This window comes from Neofelis nebulosa, chromosome 9 (assembly GCF_028018385.1).
Source record: "Neofelis nebulosa isolate mNeoNeb1 chromosome 9, mNeoNeb1.pri, whole genome shotgun sequence".
Classification (NCBI taxonomy): Eukaryota; Metazoa; Chordata; class Mammalia; order Carnivora; family Felidae; genus Neofelis; species Neofelis nebulosa.
The window spans coordinates 119,794,239-119,809,478 of NC_080790.1; the positions used below are offsets into that span (position 1 = coordinate 119,794,239).

General features: G+C 43.7%; 1 protein-coding gene across 2 annotated transcripts in view; it reads left to right on the plus strand.

The window, feature by feature from the left end:
- The window catches only part of CTNNBL1 (catenin beta like 1), a 162,090-nt gene that overhangs the window by 41,502 nt on the left and 105,348 nt on the right, over positions 1 to 15,240 (plus strand). For both annotated transcript variants that reach the window (XM_058685552.1, XM_058685553.1), the window contains exons 4-5: positions 2,789 to 2,928; positions 12,328 to 12,425. In XM_058685552.1, coding sequence (XP_058541535.1) covers positions 2,789 to 2,928; positions 12,328 to 12,425 — 238 coding nt within the window. The remainder of the gene's footprint in view (positions 1 to 2,788; positions 2,929 to 12,327; positions 12,426 to 15,240) is intronic.

The following is a 15,240-nucleotide window of genomic DNA, read 5'->3' on the forward strand; positions in this document are numbered from 1 at the left end:
ACCAGCTGGGGAGGGGCAGAAAGAGGGAGATACAGAATCTGAAGTGGGCTGCAGGCTCCAGGCTGTGAGCTGTCAGCCCAGAGCCTGATGCGGAGGCTCGAACTCCTGAACCGTGAGAGCATGACCTGAGCCGAAGTTGGATGCTTAACCGACTGAGCCACCCAGGCACCCCTAAAAACTTTTATTTTAAAAAGCACAATATACAAATCAAAGGGCAAATATCTTTCTCTGGTTTGTTTTTTTTTTGTTTTTTTTTTTTGCAATATATAGCAGAGGTTAATTTCCTTAATATAGAGTGCTTACAAATCGACAAATTAGATGAGCACCCTGATGTAAAAATGATCAAAGAAGAAACACAACCAGTAAACATTAACAAAAATTGAACTGTCTTAGTATCAGAAACGCAAAATAAAAAAATAAGTTATATTTCTCATCTGAAATTGGAGGAGATTTTAAGTAATACCGGTTTTGAGGGGGGCGGGGGGAGCAGGCACTTCACACACTGTTGGTACCTTTCCAGCGAGCTGTAGCAAAATCTGTTAAGTTATGCACACTTTCTGACTGGGCACCTTCCTGGGAATTTACCCTAACGCAGTAATTATGAATACATGCATCCTAGTGTCTTTTGTTGTAAGGGAAAAGATTGGAAACGATCTGAATGTCTGACAAAGGGGGATTGGTAAAATAAATTATGATAGATCCATGCAAGGGAATACCATGTAGCTTTTTCTAAAAGGTATTATTTAGATTAGGAATTTCAGATGGCTTCATCTCCTACCCCCACACTGGGATTGATTGCTGGTCTCTTTTTGGAGCGCTGTGTTGAGAAGGATTCTGAAGTCATGTCTGGGCTCAGCAGGGAAGAGTGCTGGGCTCAGAGATGGATTTTGCCACGGGAGAAGGACTGACAGCAGCATCAGATACTGGCTTTTCCTGGTGTAGAAGAATGTTTCATAAGGGAAATTGTTCAGCCTATGTTAACAACAACCGCAAAAATTGAGTATAGAACCGTATACTATGTGGGCTGCTTTCGGGGAGGAAAAGGCTGGGAGTTAAGAAAAATTGCTTAAACCTACCAGAGTATTAGCAGTGGTTATTTCTGGTCAGTAAGATAATGGGCGATGTCTGTTTACCTTTTGAAAGCTTATCTTTCTTTTCCCAGTTTTTTATAAAAAGTATTTTATAATTAGAAAATATATCTATAAGTGTTATGAATAAAAAAAGTAATGGGAAAAACAATGGTAAGGGATATTGTGTGAAATACAGGCATGTTTTAAAGAACTATAGTCTCCAGATTTTGTTCCTCACAGAGTCCAGATTTCTGGAGAGGTAGTGTGTGCCCAGCCACGCAGGCATCTGAATGAGGCCTATATGACTTCAAAAGTCCCGGCTTATGTTCCTTTTCTTTATGGCCTCATTTTAATTAAGCAGGCATCGGTGGATATGTAGAGACAAAAGATGTAATTCTAGAAGGGCAGATAGACATATTAATGATAGTAGTATCAGGAAAAGAACAAATGAGAGCAAACGTAGAGTGCTTTTTATATGTCAGGCACTTTTTCTTAAGTGTTTAGAAAAATTTTTTTAATGCGTATTTATTTTTGAGAGAGAGCGAAAGAGAGCACGAGCCAGGGAGGGGCAGAGAGAGAGAGGGAGACACAGAATGAGAAGCAGGCTCCAGGCTCCGAGCTGTCAGCACAGAGCCCGACACAGGGCTCGAACCCACAAACCGTAAGATCATGACCTGAGCCGAAGTCAGACGCTTAACTGACTGAGCCATCCAGGCGCCTCTTAAGTGTTTTATATGTGCTTATTCATTGACTCGTTACAGGAACCCTTTCGTTCCTACAGGAACAATAGGTAACTATCATCTTATTTACAGATGAGAAACGGAGGCACAGAGAAGTGAAGTAAGCGGCTAACTCAGGTTCAGACCCAGGCAGTCTGGCTCCAGAGTCTGGAGCTGCTGCCCCTCAGTTACTCTCAGTCAGGTGTTGTTCAGCTGCTTTACATGGATTGGCTCCCTTCCTCCTCGGAACAAAGCTTCCTATCTTGTTCATCAAAGGCTTAGTGGGCATTTCTTATATGTCAAACACTAAGGGAAGGCAGGGAGAGGCAAATGCAGAGAAGTTTTGTACTTAGCGCCTGGGCATAGGTTTGTTGAAAGGTTCAGGTGTGAAAATGTGAATGAAGTATCATGCTGCGTAAGGTGTGGTGGTGATTACAGGATGCCAGAGACTAGATCTGCTTTACTTTTGGGTCTGCCCCCTAGTCGGCTCACTGAAGGACTGAAGGGAGGGGGTTTGGAGGAAGGGAGGGTATTTTTGGATGGCAGCAGAATCTCGGCATCTTCCTGTGGGGAAGGGGAATAATTGGCCCTTGATCTGAAGTGGCGGGTAAGAGAAACTTTTTCCAGATTAGTAGGGTAACTGTGTCAGGGCAGCATAGTGGATTGCCACACCGAGTGGTGACGGTAGCTCATCCACAGCTCGTCCGCTGGTGGGCAGATCACTTAATGCTACAGAATGCTTCAGGAGCCTCTAAAAGGCAACTTGTGACTACAAGAATAAGGGGAACCCTGTAATGAGATCTGAATCCAAGATTGATTTTTGTAATGAGGAAATCGATTTCTCCAGGAAATTGTGTGACAGTATGATGTTTGGATGAGTGTACTTCCTGGTTGGTCTGTTGCAGACACTTTGACAGATTGTCTCTCTGTCTGGATTATGTTGTTCTTTGCTCCTCCCTGCTTTCCTTTCACTGATGCTGTCTTGTTTCCCTCTCCTAGGTTTATGGAATCCGAGCTGGACCTAAATGACATCATTCAGGAGATGCACGTGGTGGCCACCATGCCAGACCTGTACCACCTGCTGGTGGAGCTGAATGCTGTGCAGTCTCTTCTTGGGTTACTTGGACACGATAATACAGATATCCTTTCAGATCTGTCCTCAGCAGGAAGGCTGACATGGTGGGGGAATGCTGTTTACTCTCTTCTGTCTGTCTCTGCTGATGTCTCCTGTCACGTCTGGTGTTCTGTTTTCATTCTAATTACCTCTGATCTTGAAACACGCTGCTCTTTACTCATTTGAAAACCTGTTTTTTATCTACGAATACATCTTGGGCAGTCCTTAATTGTCCTGTTTTCCCTTGTTAGTGCTGGAATTCATCATGATGTATCTATTCACACCTTAGTAGCATTCGTTTCTCAGGATCTTGATTTCCAGGCCCATGATAGCGGCAAGGCCGGATAGGACATGAATCTGTTGATCTAGACATCATTCTGCTAACAGGCGGCCCAGCGGATTTGAGACCAGAGGAGGCAGTGAACCGTGGTAGAAAGCACATTGGAATGTCTAGGAAGACAGGGATTTTAATCTCTTTTGTCCACTGCTGCAACCCCTATTCCTTAAAACAGGCTCAGTGCACAGAAACATGTACTGTTTGCTGAATGAGCATTAGATCCAGGTTTGGCTCCCAGCTTCATTTCTTGTGTGAAATTTGATGCCCCTGCAGCCCTCACTATTGGCACCTGCAGAAGTGGAGTTAATAACTTTTGCCTTGCAGTGTTACTGAGAGTACCAAAGGAGACGACGTTAAGGGCTAAGCAGTTTCTGATACACAGTAGGCACTTACTAGATGTTACTTTTAACTGACTCTGAACCGTGACTTCCAAAACCATCTTATACTTTGTCTTTGCTCTCAGACGTGCAGCAGCTTTCTGCAGTCGGTTTTTGATGTGCCTGTGGTCGGGGATATGTTCATTAAAGTAAATTCTCTTCCAATAGTTGTTCTATTTGAATCCAGATTTCCGAAGGTACGAGACAAATGTAGTTAGTCTGCCTGAGTGATATTCACGGGGAATCTGCTGCTGCTTCATGTTATTTTCATCTTTCTGGTAATCTCTCTCCTGAGAGCATGTCTGACTAGGTTCTTTCCTGCCTGATATTTCTCATAGAAATAAATCAGGGAATAATTTTAATGCAGGCTTCTTGAAGGGTGATCTTAAACCATTTCTGATACTTCATGTTAGGTTTGAGAGTATTAAGAATCACTCCGTAAGTCCTCAGATTGATGAGTGGGTTCCCCAGGGTTTTCTGCTGAATTGTGGGTTGTGCGAGAACCCTGGTCAATTGGCGTGTTTCTGGGTAAGCTGAGTGTAGGGTCTCATGAAGTCATTCGGCAGACCTGCTTTGAGTGCTTCATTGTGTACCAGGCACTGTACTAGACTCTGAGGAACAGTGGACTCTACTGGATTATCAAGCGGCATCAGGCAAGAAACACGTATTAGGGTATCTATACCATCTGATCGGTCCCATTCAAGGTACTAACTGGTCCTCGCGGTGTCGGTAAGGGAGAGTTGTAGTTGTGACTTCACATCTTAATTCACCTACAGAATGGTAGATGTTCTGAATCTAGACAGACCTTAGAGATGACTTAACCCAGGGCCTTCTTTATTTCTTCAGTGACGCATCTGAGGTCCAGATGTCGGACAGCCAACTGTTGAGGCCGAGGCTGGCACTCTAGGCCCCTGATTGATGTCCAGCCCAGTGCTCTCTCCAGCGCCCTTTGAGACTTGCCACGTCCCCGACGGCCTCGCCCAGTCGTCTGCTCCCTTGCGCGTTCACACACGCAGCACCAAGTTTGTCTCTGCAGACACGGCCCTCGTTCTTTTTTCTATCCCTGCTAAGTCTAATAGTAGCAGCCTTCCCAAGATGCTGACACTTTGCTGATTCACCAGGCTGGTTCCTGCTGGGGAGAAGACTGACGCGAGAGCGCTGTTCGACATCGGCATACTTGGGAAAGGCAAGGGCACAGATGTTCCACGTTGTTAAGTTCTGGTCTTTAAAAAGGAAAAAAACAAGTCCCCCTATAATAACTTTGACAGACTGCCACTTCCCTCCTGTTTTCTTGAGAGCCAGGCTGCATTTTTCCCCCCTCTAGTATGCCAGCCTTCACCCTACTGCCCTAATGATATTTTTTTAAATCTGATTTTTAATTATGCCCTACATCAAATTTAAAGTGCATTTGAAATTTTTTTAATTACCTAATTTTAATTAGCTAAAGCAATTAGGGGAAATGTCATCCTCCTCAAAGTACAGTTTTTCTTGAAAGTGGTTTCAGGAAAGGGTAGGCCCTCTTGACTTGCAACTGATGCACCCTCTCTCGTTTCGGGACGGTGGTCTCCCCGCAGCCTTGCACCCTGCGTCTTGTCTTACCTGTGGTCTAGAATGGAGATTTTTCTTCAGGAGACGCTTGTTAACAATTTACTGTTGTACAGCTGTAACTGCCCGAAACACCGTACCGTGAATGAACAATTTCATGGCAGTCATGACTTAGATTTTTCATCTTTTTTAACTCTTCATTTATCAACCAAGACCATACGTGGCTGGTCATGCCCCCCACAAGCTCAGGTCATCTTTGCCTTTGTCCTTCTCAGAGAAAACATAAACTATAGGGATTTTAATTGGATCAGAGGCTGGTTTGTTGTAACCTTAAGAGCAGAGGATGCGAGACGACAGCTTGTGCCTCGTGCTTTCAACCGTGAGGGGCAGCTTCAGAGTTTATTCTGGCGCTCTGCATCGCTGCTGCTGGTGAAGGCTTGTCAGCGCTTCTGGGCCCCGTCTCCGCCCCCCCCCGCCCCCCCCCCCCCAGAGGCTGGAGCCCAGCAGGCCGTTGGCCGCGAGTGGAATTCTGGTCTGTGAAGAGCACCTCTGGGGACGAGGGGCTGAGAGGGAGGGGCATACCTCTCACACAGCTTTGGAGAGTCACTCTGACTGTGTTAGAAGGGAAGGCAAGGTGGGATCCAACAGCTACCGCCTTTTAGAATTACTGCTTTTTCCTTTGAAGTAAGTCATTTAAATATGTTTAGAGCCCCTTTTTTGTGAACCTTTTGGAGTTTCTACAGAATCATAAAATCAAAGTTACATTTAAAGATATTTTCTTAAGGTACTGCTAAGCAAACAGTTTTTGTGGCCCAGTGTAAGCCATATTTACTCATTTTGCCTAAAGGAACAAGGAAGAATGAAACAAGGGGAAGATAAAAACCCCAGATGGTGGTTCATCACCCCTTTTACCACCACCAACAAAAAAATAAATCACCACAGCCCAACATCCATAAGTATCCTATTTTTGTATGTCATTAGCTGCATTCTCAGTTTGAGTGACAACTCGGGGCAATCCTTTCTAAAGTCCTTATGGTAGATCACGGCATTTACTGGGTTTCTCAACTCTTTGTGATAAGCCCTATCGGGTGCTGTTGGGGAAGCAAGAAATAATAACTCCAGTCGATAGCAAAAACACTCACTTACAAGTTACTTACTATGCACGGTAAGTGCCCTTGGAGTATTGTGCTCAGGAAATGCCATTGGAGTTCTGAGGTATGAGTCACTTCTGGCTTGGGGGTGATTAGGGAATTGGGTATTGGAGATGGGTAAGCTTTTGACAGATGTGGAGATTAGAGTGTGTTTCAAGTTTATTTTCATGGTCTGTATCTTGGCAGTGGAAATTGCCATGCCTCACATGCTGGGAGCTGACGTGCTCCTGTAGTCACTAGAAACTTACCAGGACATCAGGCTCATGATTCCCCTTCCCCTCCCACCTCCCCCCACAAAAAAAAAAATCACCACTACTGCTTCCCTGGTAAGTGCTCTATTCTTTTTATATATATATATATATATATATATATATATATATATATATATATATGATGTGTAAGTTATATATAAATTATATAAACGTTATAAACGTTATATATTTATATTATTTTTATAATATTTATATATAATATATATGTTTTGTATATTATATACAAATATATAAATATTTTATAATATTTATATTTGTTTATATTATATATAAATTATATATAAGTTACATGAATATGTAATTGTATATTTATTATACAATTGTATATTTATATAACTTATATATAACTTATATATATAAACATATATATATGTATGTATGTATTGAATAAACCACATTTATCCAAAGTCTGCTTTCAGACTTTGGTGATTCAGAAAAATGTGGCCTCATTGTAATGTTAACTTCAGGCATTATTACAGTGAGTTGCATGCTAATATGCAGGAAGGGAGAGATTTGTTAGTTATAGAGGAGATTTTTGGTGCTGATGGGACAGCTTTTTTTTTTTTTTTTGGTCTGGGATAATTTTAGGGAGTGGTCGTTAGCACTATTCTTCCCTAAATTACTGCTTAGTTTTCTTAGACTCTATAAAGCGAGGAAGACCTGGAAAGTTGTCCCGTTGGATTTTGTGAGGAATTACTGTGGGAACTGGAAAATAAAGAGCAGAGTTTTTTTGAGACCAGCAGGGATCAATTGAATTTGAGCAGTTTGGGTCTGAGAAAGCCAGAGTGGAGCAAACTGAGAGCAGCATCCCATATTATCCTGGAGGGTGTGTGCAGTAGGCAGGGGGGCTCTGCGTCAGAGTCCCCATGTTCATGAGCAGGACTAGGGCTGGGACGGGTCTGAGCCTCCTCGGGGCTTTCTCCTAATTGGACTGGGAGGGAGTCGGCTGTTGCTCCAGAGCTTTCCTGCAAGCGCTGTCTAACAAGACATGCGTCTCTTGAGCTGTTGTTTTGCTGGAAGCTGTTCTCATCTCGATATTTCCAGAATCAAAACTACCCTGAAAGGAAGGTACTTCTTTTTCTCATCAGTAGGCTGACATGTCTGATAATCTGCACTGATAAGCCTCCCATATTTAAAGCCATTTAAATATGCTCTGAAGAAAGTCAGGTTAGGTTAAAAGTGCCAAAGTGGCAATTTAGGAAAAGGACCTCTTAAATGTAACCTTTGATCTTGTTTATGAGTTTAGGTGAATATCTTGCCCCTGGAAGATGTGGGTGGTGATAGCCTGCTTTGGGCATCTCCCCTGTGGCATAATAGCGCCCATTAGCATTTAGTAGGTCCTTAGTGCATCTTGAATGAGTGCATTTTCTCCCTCATATTAGTTTGATCTAGGATTGGGAGAGAATTAAGCGTACAGGTTTTTTTCTAGGTCGTTCTGTGCCAACTGTTTTAAAAGGAGAAAAAGACCATTTTGTCTGTGTTTTGAAACTCATCTGCATTAATTGAGCCATATCTCACTGTCCTAGTCTAGGAACAAAAGAAAAAAAATTTTTTTTTATAAAAACCCACATTTGTTGCATTAAATCAGTTATATACTCTGAATCTATACTGTACTGGTTCATTTTTCTTAAGGAATCCTTTATGAAATGACTTTTTTAAAAAAACCCATCTGCTTACTACCATCTTGTTCTAATCTTTTTTTTTTTTTTTAATAAATTTTCTCCTTATGGACCTGTCTCATTGGAGATTAATGAGATTAATGCTCAGTTTCTGTACCAAAACTACATGGATCATGCCAAAAAAAAAAAAAAAAAAACCCAAAAAACCCAACCAGACGTAAATACCCCTCTTTTTCCAAGAGCTGCTGTATTGTGGACCATTTTGTGCCCAGCTGGCCTTTTCTATGTCACCTCTTATTACTCTAGCTTACTGCCCCAGTAGTGGACAGGTACAGAGGGAGTGTGTGGGGTGGCCTTTCTACTCGACATGACAAAATAGGCTATCAAAAACTGTGTTTTAGTAATTCACAGAGAGACAGGCTCTCTGTTTTCCTATTATACTTGGACGGGAGAGCCTTTTACCTTGTGAAATGAAATTGTAACTACAGTGGAAAAACCTATCACCCATGCCCAGAGTCGGCCTGTGAAGAAATGCTGGATGGGCGGCAGACCACGCTGCATTTTCTCATCCAAATTGAGAGTCTGCCTGCCTGTCTTTCGTTCGGGTTTTCATTCCACTTTCAGGTCTTCAGATGACCTCTGTCTTCCGGGTCATACTACATTACCCGGGAGGTGATGATTACAATTACGGACTCATTACTGCCTTGCTGAAATGTTCTTTGGTGAAAGTTAGGAATTTACGTAAAATCAGTTAGTGGTGGAATTGATGAGATGCTTACCAGACCTGGTAGCTGGTAACTGGTTTTGTGTTTGACTTCTCAGCTGAGGCAGGAGAGTAGGCAGGGAAATAACTACTGGAACATTTTTAGAAACGACTTTTCTTGATAAAAGTTAGACATTTATCCTGTCCTATATAAAACCACCACCATTGTCAATTTTTTTTTTTTTTTCCTTTTTAAGAAAAGTTCTTAGGCTTAACGTGACACATTTGTGAGCATGGTATTAAGACTAATCAAAGAAAAATATGATACCTGGCCCATAAGACCTTAGAGGCTGAAAAAGGACTTGATCAATCTGAATGTCTGTGGCACAGCCGAAATGTAAAATTAGATCTTCCAACCCATTGTGACCCAGAAAGGGAGACCATGCTGTTGTTAGCTTACGTTTTAGATTTTCGAGGCTTTGGGGAAGAGTGACGGCAACAGTGAGGGCTTTGGCCATTCTGTGGGAAGACTTGACTAACCGTCTTTCTTAGAAAATGCTTTCATATTTTCTTAGTACTTTGATTTCCTTGGCCTTCGATGTACACGCCCTAATTTGTTCCTTCTAGCTACTCAGAGAGATGGGCTGGGCAGAGACCATTTGCCACCATTTGACAGGCGAGGAAACTAAGCTGTAAGGAAATAAAGGGGTTTGAACAAGATTGCATGGCTGGTGATAATTTGGGGGTAATTCAGTTCACTGAAGATGTGAACCAAAGATGTATATGACATGACCCCGTCCTCGTGTTTGCTCTGACTCTTCATCATTGTTCTTTTCACGTGTCCCCCACCTGTCTCTTGAGGCTCCTGTTTAATTAACAGTCATCGCATGCTAGGTAATAATTACTTAGTTATGCATGGTGTTATTCAAGGGATATAATGATAGTACTTACTACATGCCTGATTTATATTCTTTATTTTGTTGTTGTTGTTGTTGTTTTGCCCGATTCATATTCCTGTCCTGTAGGTGTCTGACTCTAACATTGGGTGGATGGATGGATGGATGAATAGATAGGCAGATAGATCAAATGTCACACATATTAAATAAGCATGTGAATAGATAATACAATTTTTACGTCGCATATGTAAGAACTTTTCAAGAGAATATATTTGGGAGTTTCTTAGATGAGGAGGATGAGCAGGGAGTTTTCAGCATCTTATTTTTCTCCTGAGACTTTTAATAATTTTTGTTGGAGATACGTGACAGTGTCATTACAGTAGGATCAATAGCTAGAATTTACCAGAACTTAGCCCCGTTTAAACCTGGCACATGTTCCCCTGTGCCGTGTTATGAAGTGTGGTGGCAAAAGCATCATTTTTGGAATCAGATGAACCTAACCTTCTCCCTTACTGTTGCAGTGACCTTTAGCTAAGGTCCTTAACCACTTTGAGCTTTAGCTTTCTTGTCTGTAAAACGGGGATATCACGCTTATAATGCTGTTGTGAGGATTCGGTAGCCCAGCGCTTAGCATAATGATGACTCTCAGACACGGTGGCAGTGACGGTGGTGGCTACCGCAGTCTTTACCACTAATTCCTCCTAGTCGGGGGTAGCCCCGGGGTTTCTAGGGTTAATTCGGTAGCCAGGTTTTGCTTTTTAAAATTACCGCAGACAACTTCCGTACTTTGGTTTACTGTATGTCAAGTTTGATAACGCGGTCTTCTGTGTCAACCGCATTCTGGTTACTTTGTTGATGAAGACGAGACACATCAAGGAGTTTTGTCCAAAGACCTTTAAGCTCTGACACATAGTAAGTTTCATAGCACTCGTGTTTGGGGTAAATCTCACTTTAAAGAGTGGAGGAATAAGACGACACAGCTTAATTACTTACGTGTGATGGTCGCCTGGTCCGTTATACATGAGTAAGACAAACCTCCCAATAGCTTTTCTTCCCGCAAAAGATGTTCATAAAATGCCTGGAACTTCAGTGGGCGGTCAGCAAGTGTTATTCTTCTTGTTACCACGTCCTGTATCTTTCCTTTTATTTTTTTCTTACCAGTTCTAGTGAAACTGCCCTGATGCTGACCTTGTCTCGCCCTGGACTGTTGTGTGTGGTATCTTCTCCTCCAGACCTGGCTCCCCGCCCAACCCTCACCCTCCAGCTCTCTGCTCATCCTGCTTTCCATTTGCCCATCCCCGCGCCCGGCACTCAGTGCTTTAGTGCACTGCACCCTGCACACGGCTATTAGGTTATTCTTTCAAAATATTATTTGCGTATAATTCTAGCTCTGACTTTCTCTTTCCTCTCCCCTCTCTTCTGTCCTCCCCTCCCTTCCCTGATGCTCTTTCTTGTCCTCTTCATGTGCCTTTGTATATTCCAGTCTCTTGGCTTTTACTTCTGTGGCTCTGCTTTCTGGCCCCTCTGCCCTCATCGTTTTTAGTTACTGTTTTCTGACCAGTCTTCTTCTAGCAGATCATTCCTGATTTCCGAGTTGATGGCCCCCTTTTCAGGATGTCTGTATTTTATTTGTTACACCTTGGCAGTTGCCTGTGGTGTATAATTTTCTAAATGTCTCTGATTATTGAACTTCCTCTTTTTGTAGAGGGGGGAACTGAGGCCAAGAATGAAAAACAGATTTGCCTTTGTCACCATCACAGTGCTTTCTTCACCGCAGAAACGTAGGTCGTCTGTGTGTATGTGTGAGAGAGTTTCCAGGGTGAGGGAAGGGAAACTTAGTTTATTTAGTTCTGCCTTCCAGTTTCCAAACATAACTCCTTTTTTTCCTTCTTTCATGTTTCTTTCTCTCATACATGTTTTCCTCCTTGTATTTTCGCCTTCGCTTTGTTTAATTCTCATCGTTCTTCCTTTTGTGTCCCTAGCAGCTCGGTGTTTGAAGGGAGGGAGCCCCAAGTGGGGATGTGCAGTGCGGTCCAGCGTAAAGCCTTCCGTCTACATCTTGAAACTGATTTTGCCATGCCCTGCTCTCTGCGGGCCTCTCGGTAAACACCAGCCATCTCATCTCAGAAACCATTACCGCCTTCGAAGGTGAACTGTACGGGGTAGTTCAGATTATACTGGTTCCAAGAATGTAAATTCTGTGATAGGGTGAAGGGTGTTGGCCTATTTCTCCCTGGGAAAGCAACCTCCTGAGCAGTCTATTTGAAAGTTTGAAATTTGGGAAAACGAACTTATGGAATACGTGACCAGGAAGGCAGCAGAAGGAAGAAGACTGAGCCGGTTAACAACATTTACTGAACACCCACTGTGAGTAGAACCTTGTTGAAGAGATGTTAATAAAACCACAGTGTATTAAGGGTGAATGGTAATAAAATGATTGACAAGGAAACAGAAGGGAAGCACAGATTTTAATAAAATGTCAGTAGGGTTTCAGTATGTACGTGATTCCCTTAACGCTATTCACATGTGTCCATAGCTGTGGTTGATTTGCTTCAGGAATTAACAGATATAGACACCCTCCACGAGAGTGAAGAGGGAGCGGAAGTACTCATCGATGCTCTGGTAAGTTGCACATCCGGCTGGGGTTCTGCAGGCGTGTGTAAGGTGTTGCCGTCATCACCATTGTCTCCGTGGTGGCAGCCAGGTGGGTGGGAGCTCTGTGGGAAGGCTGCACTGCCGGAGGAGAGTCCGACATTGGCAGTGCAGCTTGTGGGGTACTTTGTTCTTTGGAACTGCGTGGAGGGGGTTGCTAGGGGTTGTAGAGGCCTAGCGTTTGTTAAGTATCTGCTGTAGGCAGGCCTTGTCTCATTATTTTCGCTTTACGTGATCCTCACCGTACCCTCTCAGATGGGTATTAACAGCCACTATTCCCATTTCCAGCTGTGACACCGAGGCTTAGAGAGGCGAAACGACTTGCCCGTGGCCACACAGCTGGGATTGGAACCTGTGTTCTCTTTGACTCCGTGTTTCTGTTCTTCTACCCCTAACTGTGGTGCTACTGACCTTTTCACAAAGAGTTTTCACAGATATTTCTTCTCTCCAAGCGCCAGCGAGGACAGATACCATTATGATTTTACAGACAGGGAACCGGAGAATGTTGAAAGCAAGAACAAACCTTCCAACTCATCCAGCCAGAGTTGGACGCCCGTAGAGGCAGGGCCGGTGGATTTCTGTGCACCTTTTTTGTGACGCCTGGGCAAGGCCTCGGAATCTTCCAGGCAGCAGCCAGTCGAAAGGAGTTTATTTGTGAGTTAAACCGATCTGTTCTCAGCACCTCACTTTACACGTGAGGTGACCCAGATGGAGAAGCGCAGCCCTCTCCTGAGTCACTTGGCCAGGCCCTGAACAGCCGAGACGGGAGCCTGCGTGTCCTGTCTCGCCACACCAGCTTCTCCCTCACCAGTGATCACAGAGGCCTCCAAGACTAGGAAGGCGCCACAGCTGGCCAGTCCAGGAGGGAGCGAGTCCAGCCGCTGACCCTGACACCTGCGGGGCTTCGTCCACCCGCCAAGCTCTCTGCTTCCTCAAGGCTCTGTTAGTTTTCCTTCCTCTCTGTTGTCTTCGGTTGTCTTGTTTTTTCTTTCTGCTAAGGATGCTAGTTAAGTACTGGTCTTGATGCAGTTTGCAGTTTATCAAAGATCGCTGCTGTCACTTGTGTTAGAAGCACCGGCGTGTTTGTTAAGCGTGTAGTCTGGCCCCATCCAAAACCCACTGAATCAGAATGGCTGGGACTGGGGCCCCAAATGATTCTGAGACCCCGTCGCTGCTCTGCCTACCCTCTCCTCACTTTTTCTCTCTCGGGGTCCTTGACACTAGAAATTTCCCATGTGCCATGCTTGTTGCTGGCATTTGGTGTGAACGAAGAGGTTGTGAACCCACTGGGTATGAAGGACTGTCTCTTACAGAGAGTGAGGCTGGAGTCCAGCAGGGCTATTTGTGGCTGAGTATGATGAAAATTTCTAGTGCCATTTTTCTTTCAAGCTCCTTCCTAGAGCGAGCTGCCACTTTTGTACAATTCAGGACCTTTATTTTCCCTTTGAACCACTGTGCAGAAAGAAAAGGATGATGTTGGGTTGTCCTTTTGTTTTGAGGAGCGTCTGAAGGAAGGCTGTGGCACTTGCTCCTGCTCTGTGTCCCCACAGTGTCATTTGTGCGGTCTTACCTTCCAGAGGTTAATTACAGTGGCCCCGACTGAGGCTTCCTGCCTGGTCCCTGGGCTGATTTTAATTACCATCCTTTGCCTGTGTGAATAGGGGAGACGAGAGAGGAGCAGCGAGCCTGGCTGCTGCCTGTAAAACGTACCCAGAAACAGCAATTCGCACAAAAGCCCCCTTTGTGTTTTCTGTGTTGCTAAGCCCACCAACAAAAGCTGGATCGTGCAGATTTTATTGTTTGTTTGGAAAGAAACAGTTCATCCTCAGTCTGGGGAGCCGTTAGGTAGCTGCTATAAAGGGTTTTCTGTTTGTTTAGTTTTTTTTTTTCTTTTTATTATAATCATTTTAAGATTTTGACTCTTCTAGCTTTATACTGGTGGGGCTGGTGTGAACCACAGTTGAACATTCCTAGGCTCTTATATGTTATTTGCTTGTCTGCAGCCAGTCAGAAGCCGTCGGTAAATAGCAGAGCAGAACTGGTGGGTGGTCTTTCATTTATTCTTTTTGCCCTTGTGCTGCATCCAGGAAGAAGTTTGATAAGTATTCTCATTTTACAAGGGTTGAGTTGTCTTTGTAGTTTTAATTTGGGGCCCATATCAGAGGCCTGGAATTGCATGAACAGAGGCTAGAGGGCATGTAGCAGAATTTATTGTGGTGTGCAGTTTGCAGTTATTGCCTTGGTCTTTTTCCCAATTGGAAGTCCTAAGCAATAGACAAGCACATTTGTGGGGAGAGAGTGCTGCCTTGGCATTCTTGGGGATCTTTGGGGTTTAACATTTGGTTCACATCCACTGCTATTATTTATGCAAAAGGTGAATATCTGTGCTTTATAATGCATTGATTTGGTAGCCTGGAAGATAGAATCTTTTCCGAGGAGTTCTAAATGTGAGGGTATATTGCTTTGATGGCAATTCTCTGGCATCCCTCTCTAAAGAAGTCTTAGGACTTTGCTCACATGTGCCTTCAGCTTGGCAGGCCTTGCTTCTCCTGGGCTACCTGGAATGCTCCCAGTCATCCTTTAAAGCCGCTTAAAGCTTATCTCTTTTGAATTTTTTTAGGGCTCATCCCCCCAGCAGAATTTATGTTCTTTTAGCACTTTGTACATCCTAGCATTTGTCACATTGGCTTCCGGACATCTGTTTGTAGGTTTGTCTTTCCAGAGATGTGATTCCCATCAAGGGAGTGGCCAAAGTGGTAGGTCTGTCATTTACCAACTGTGTGTC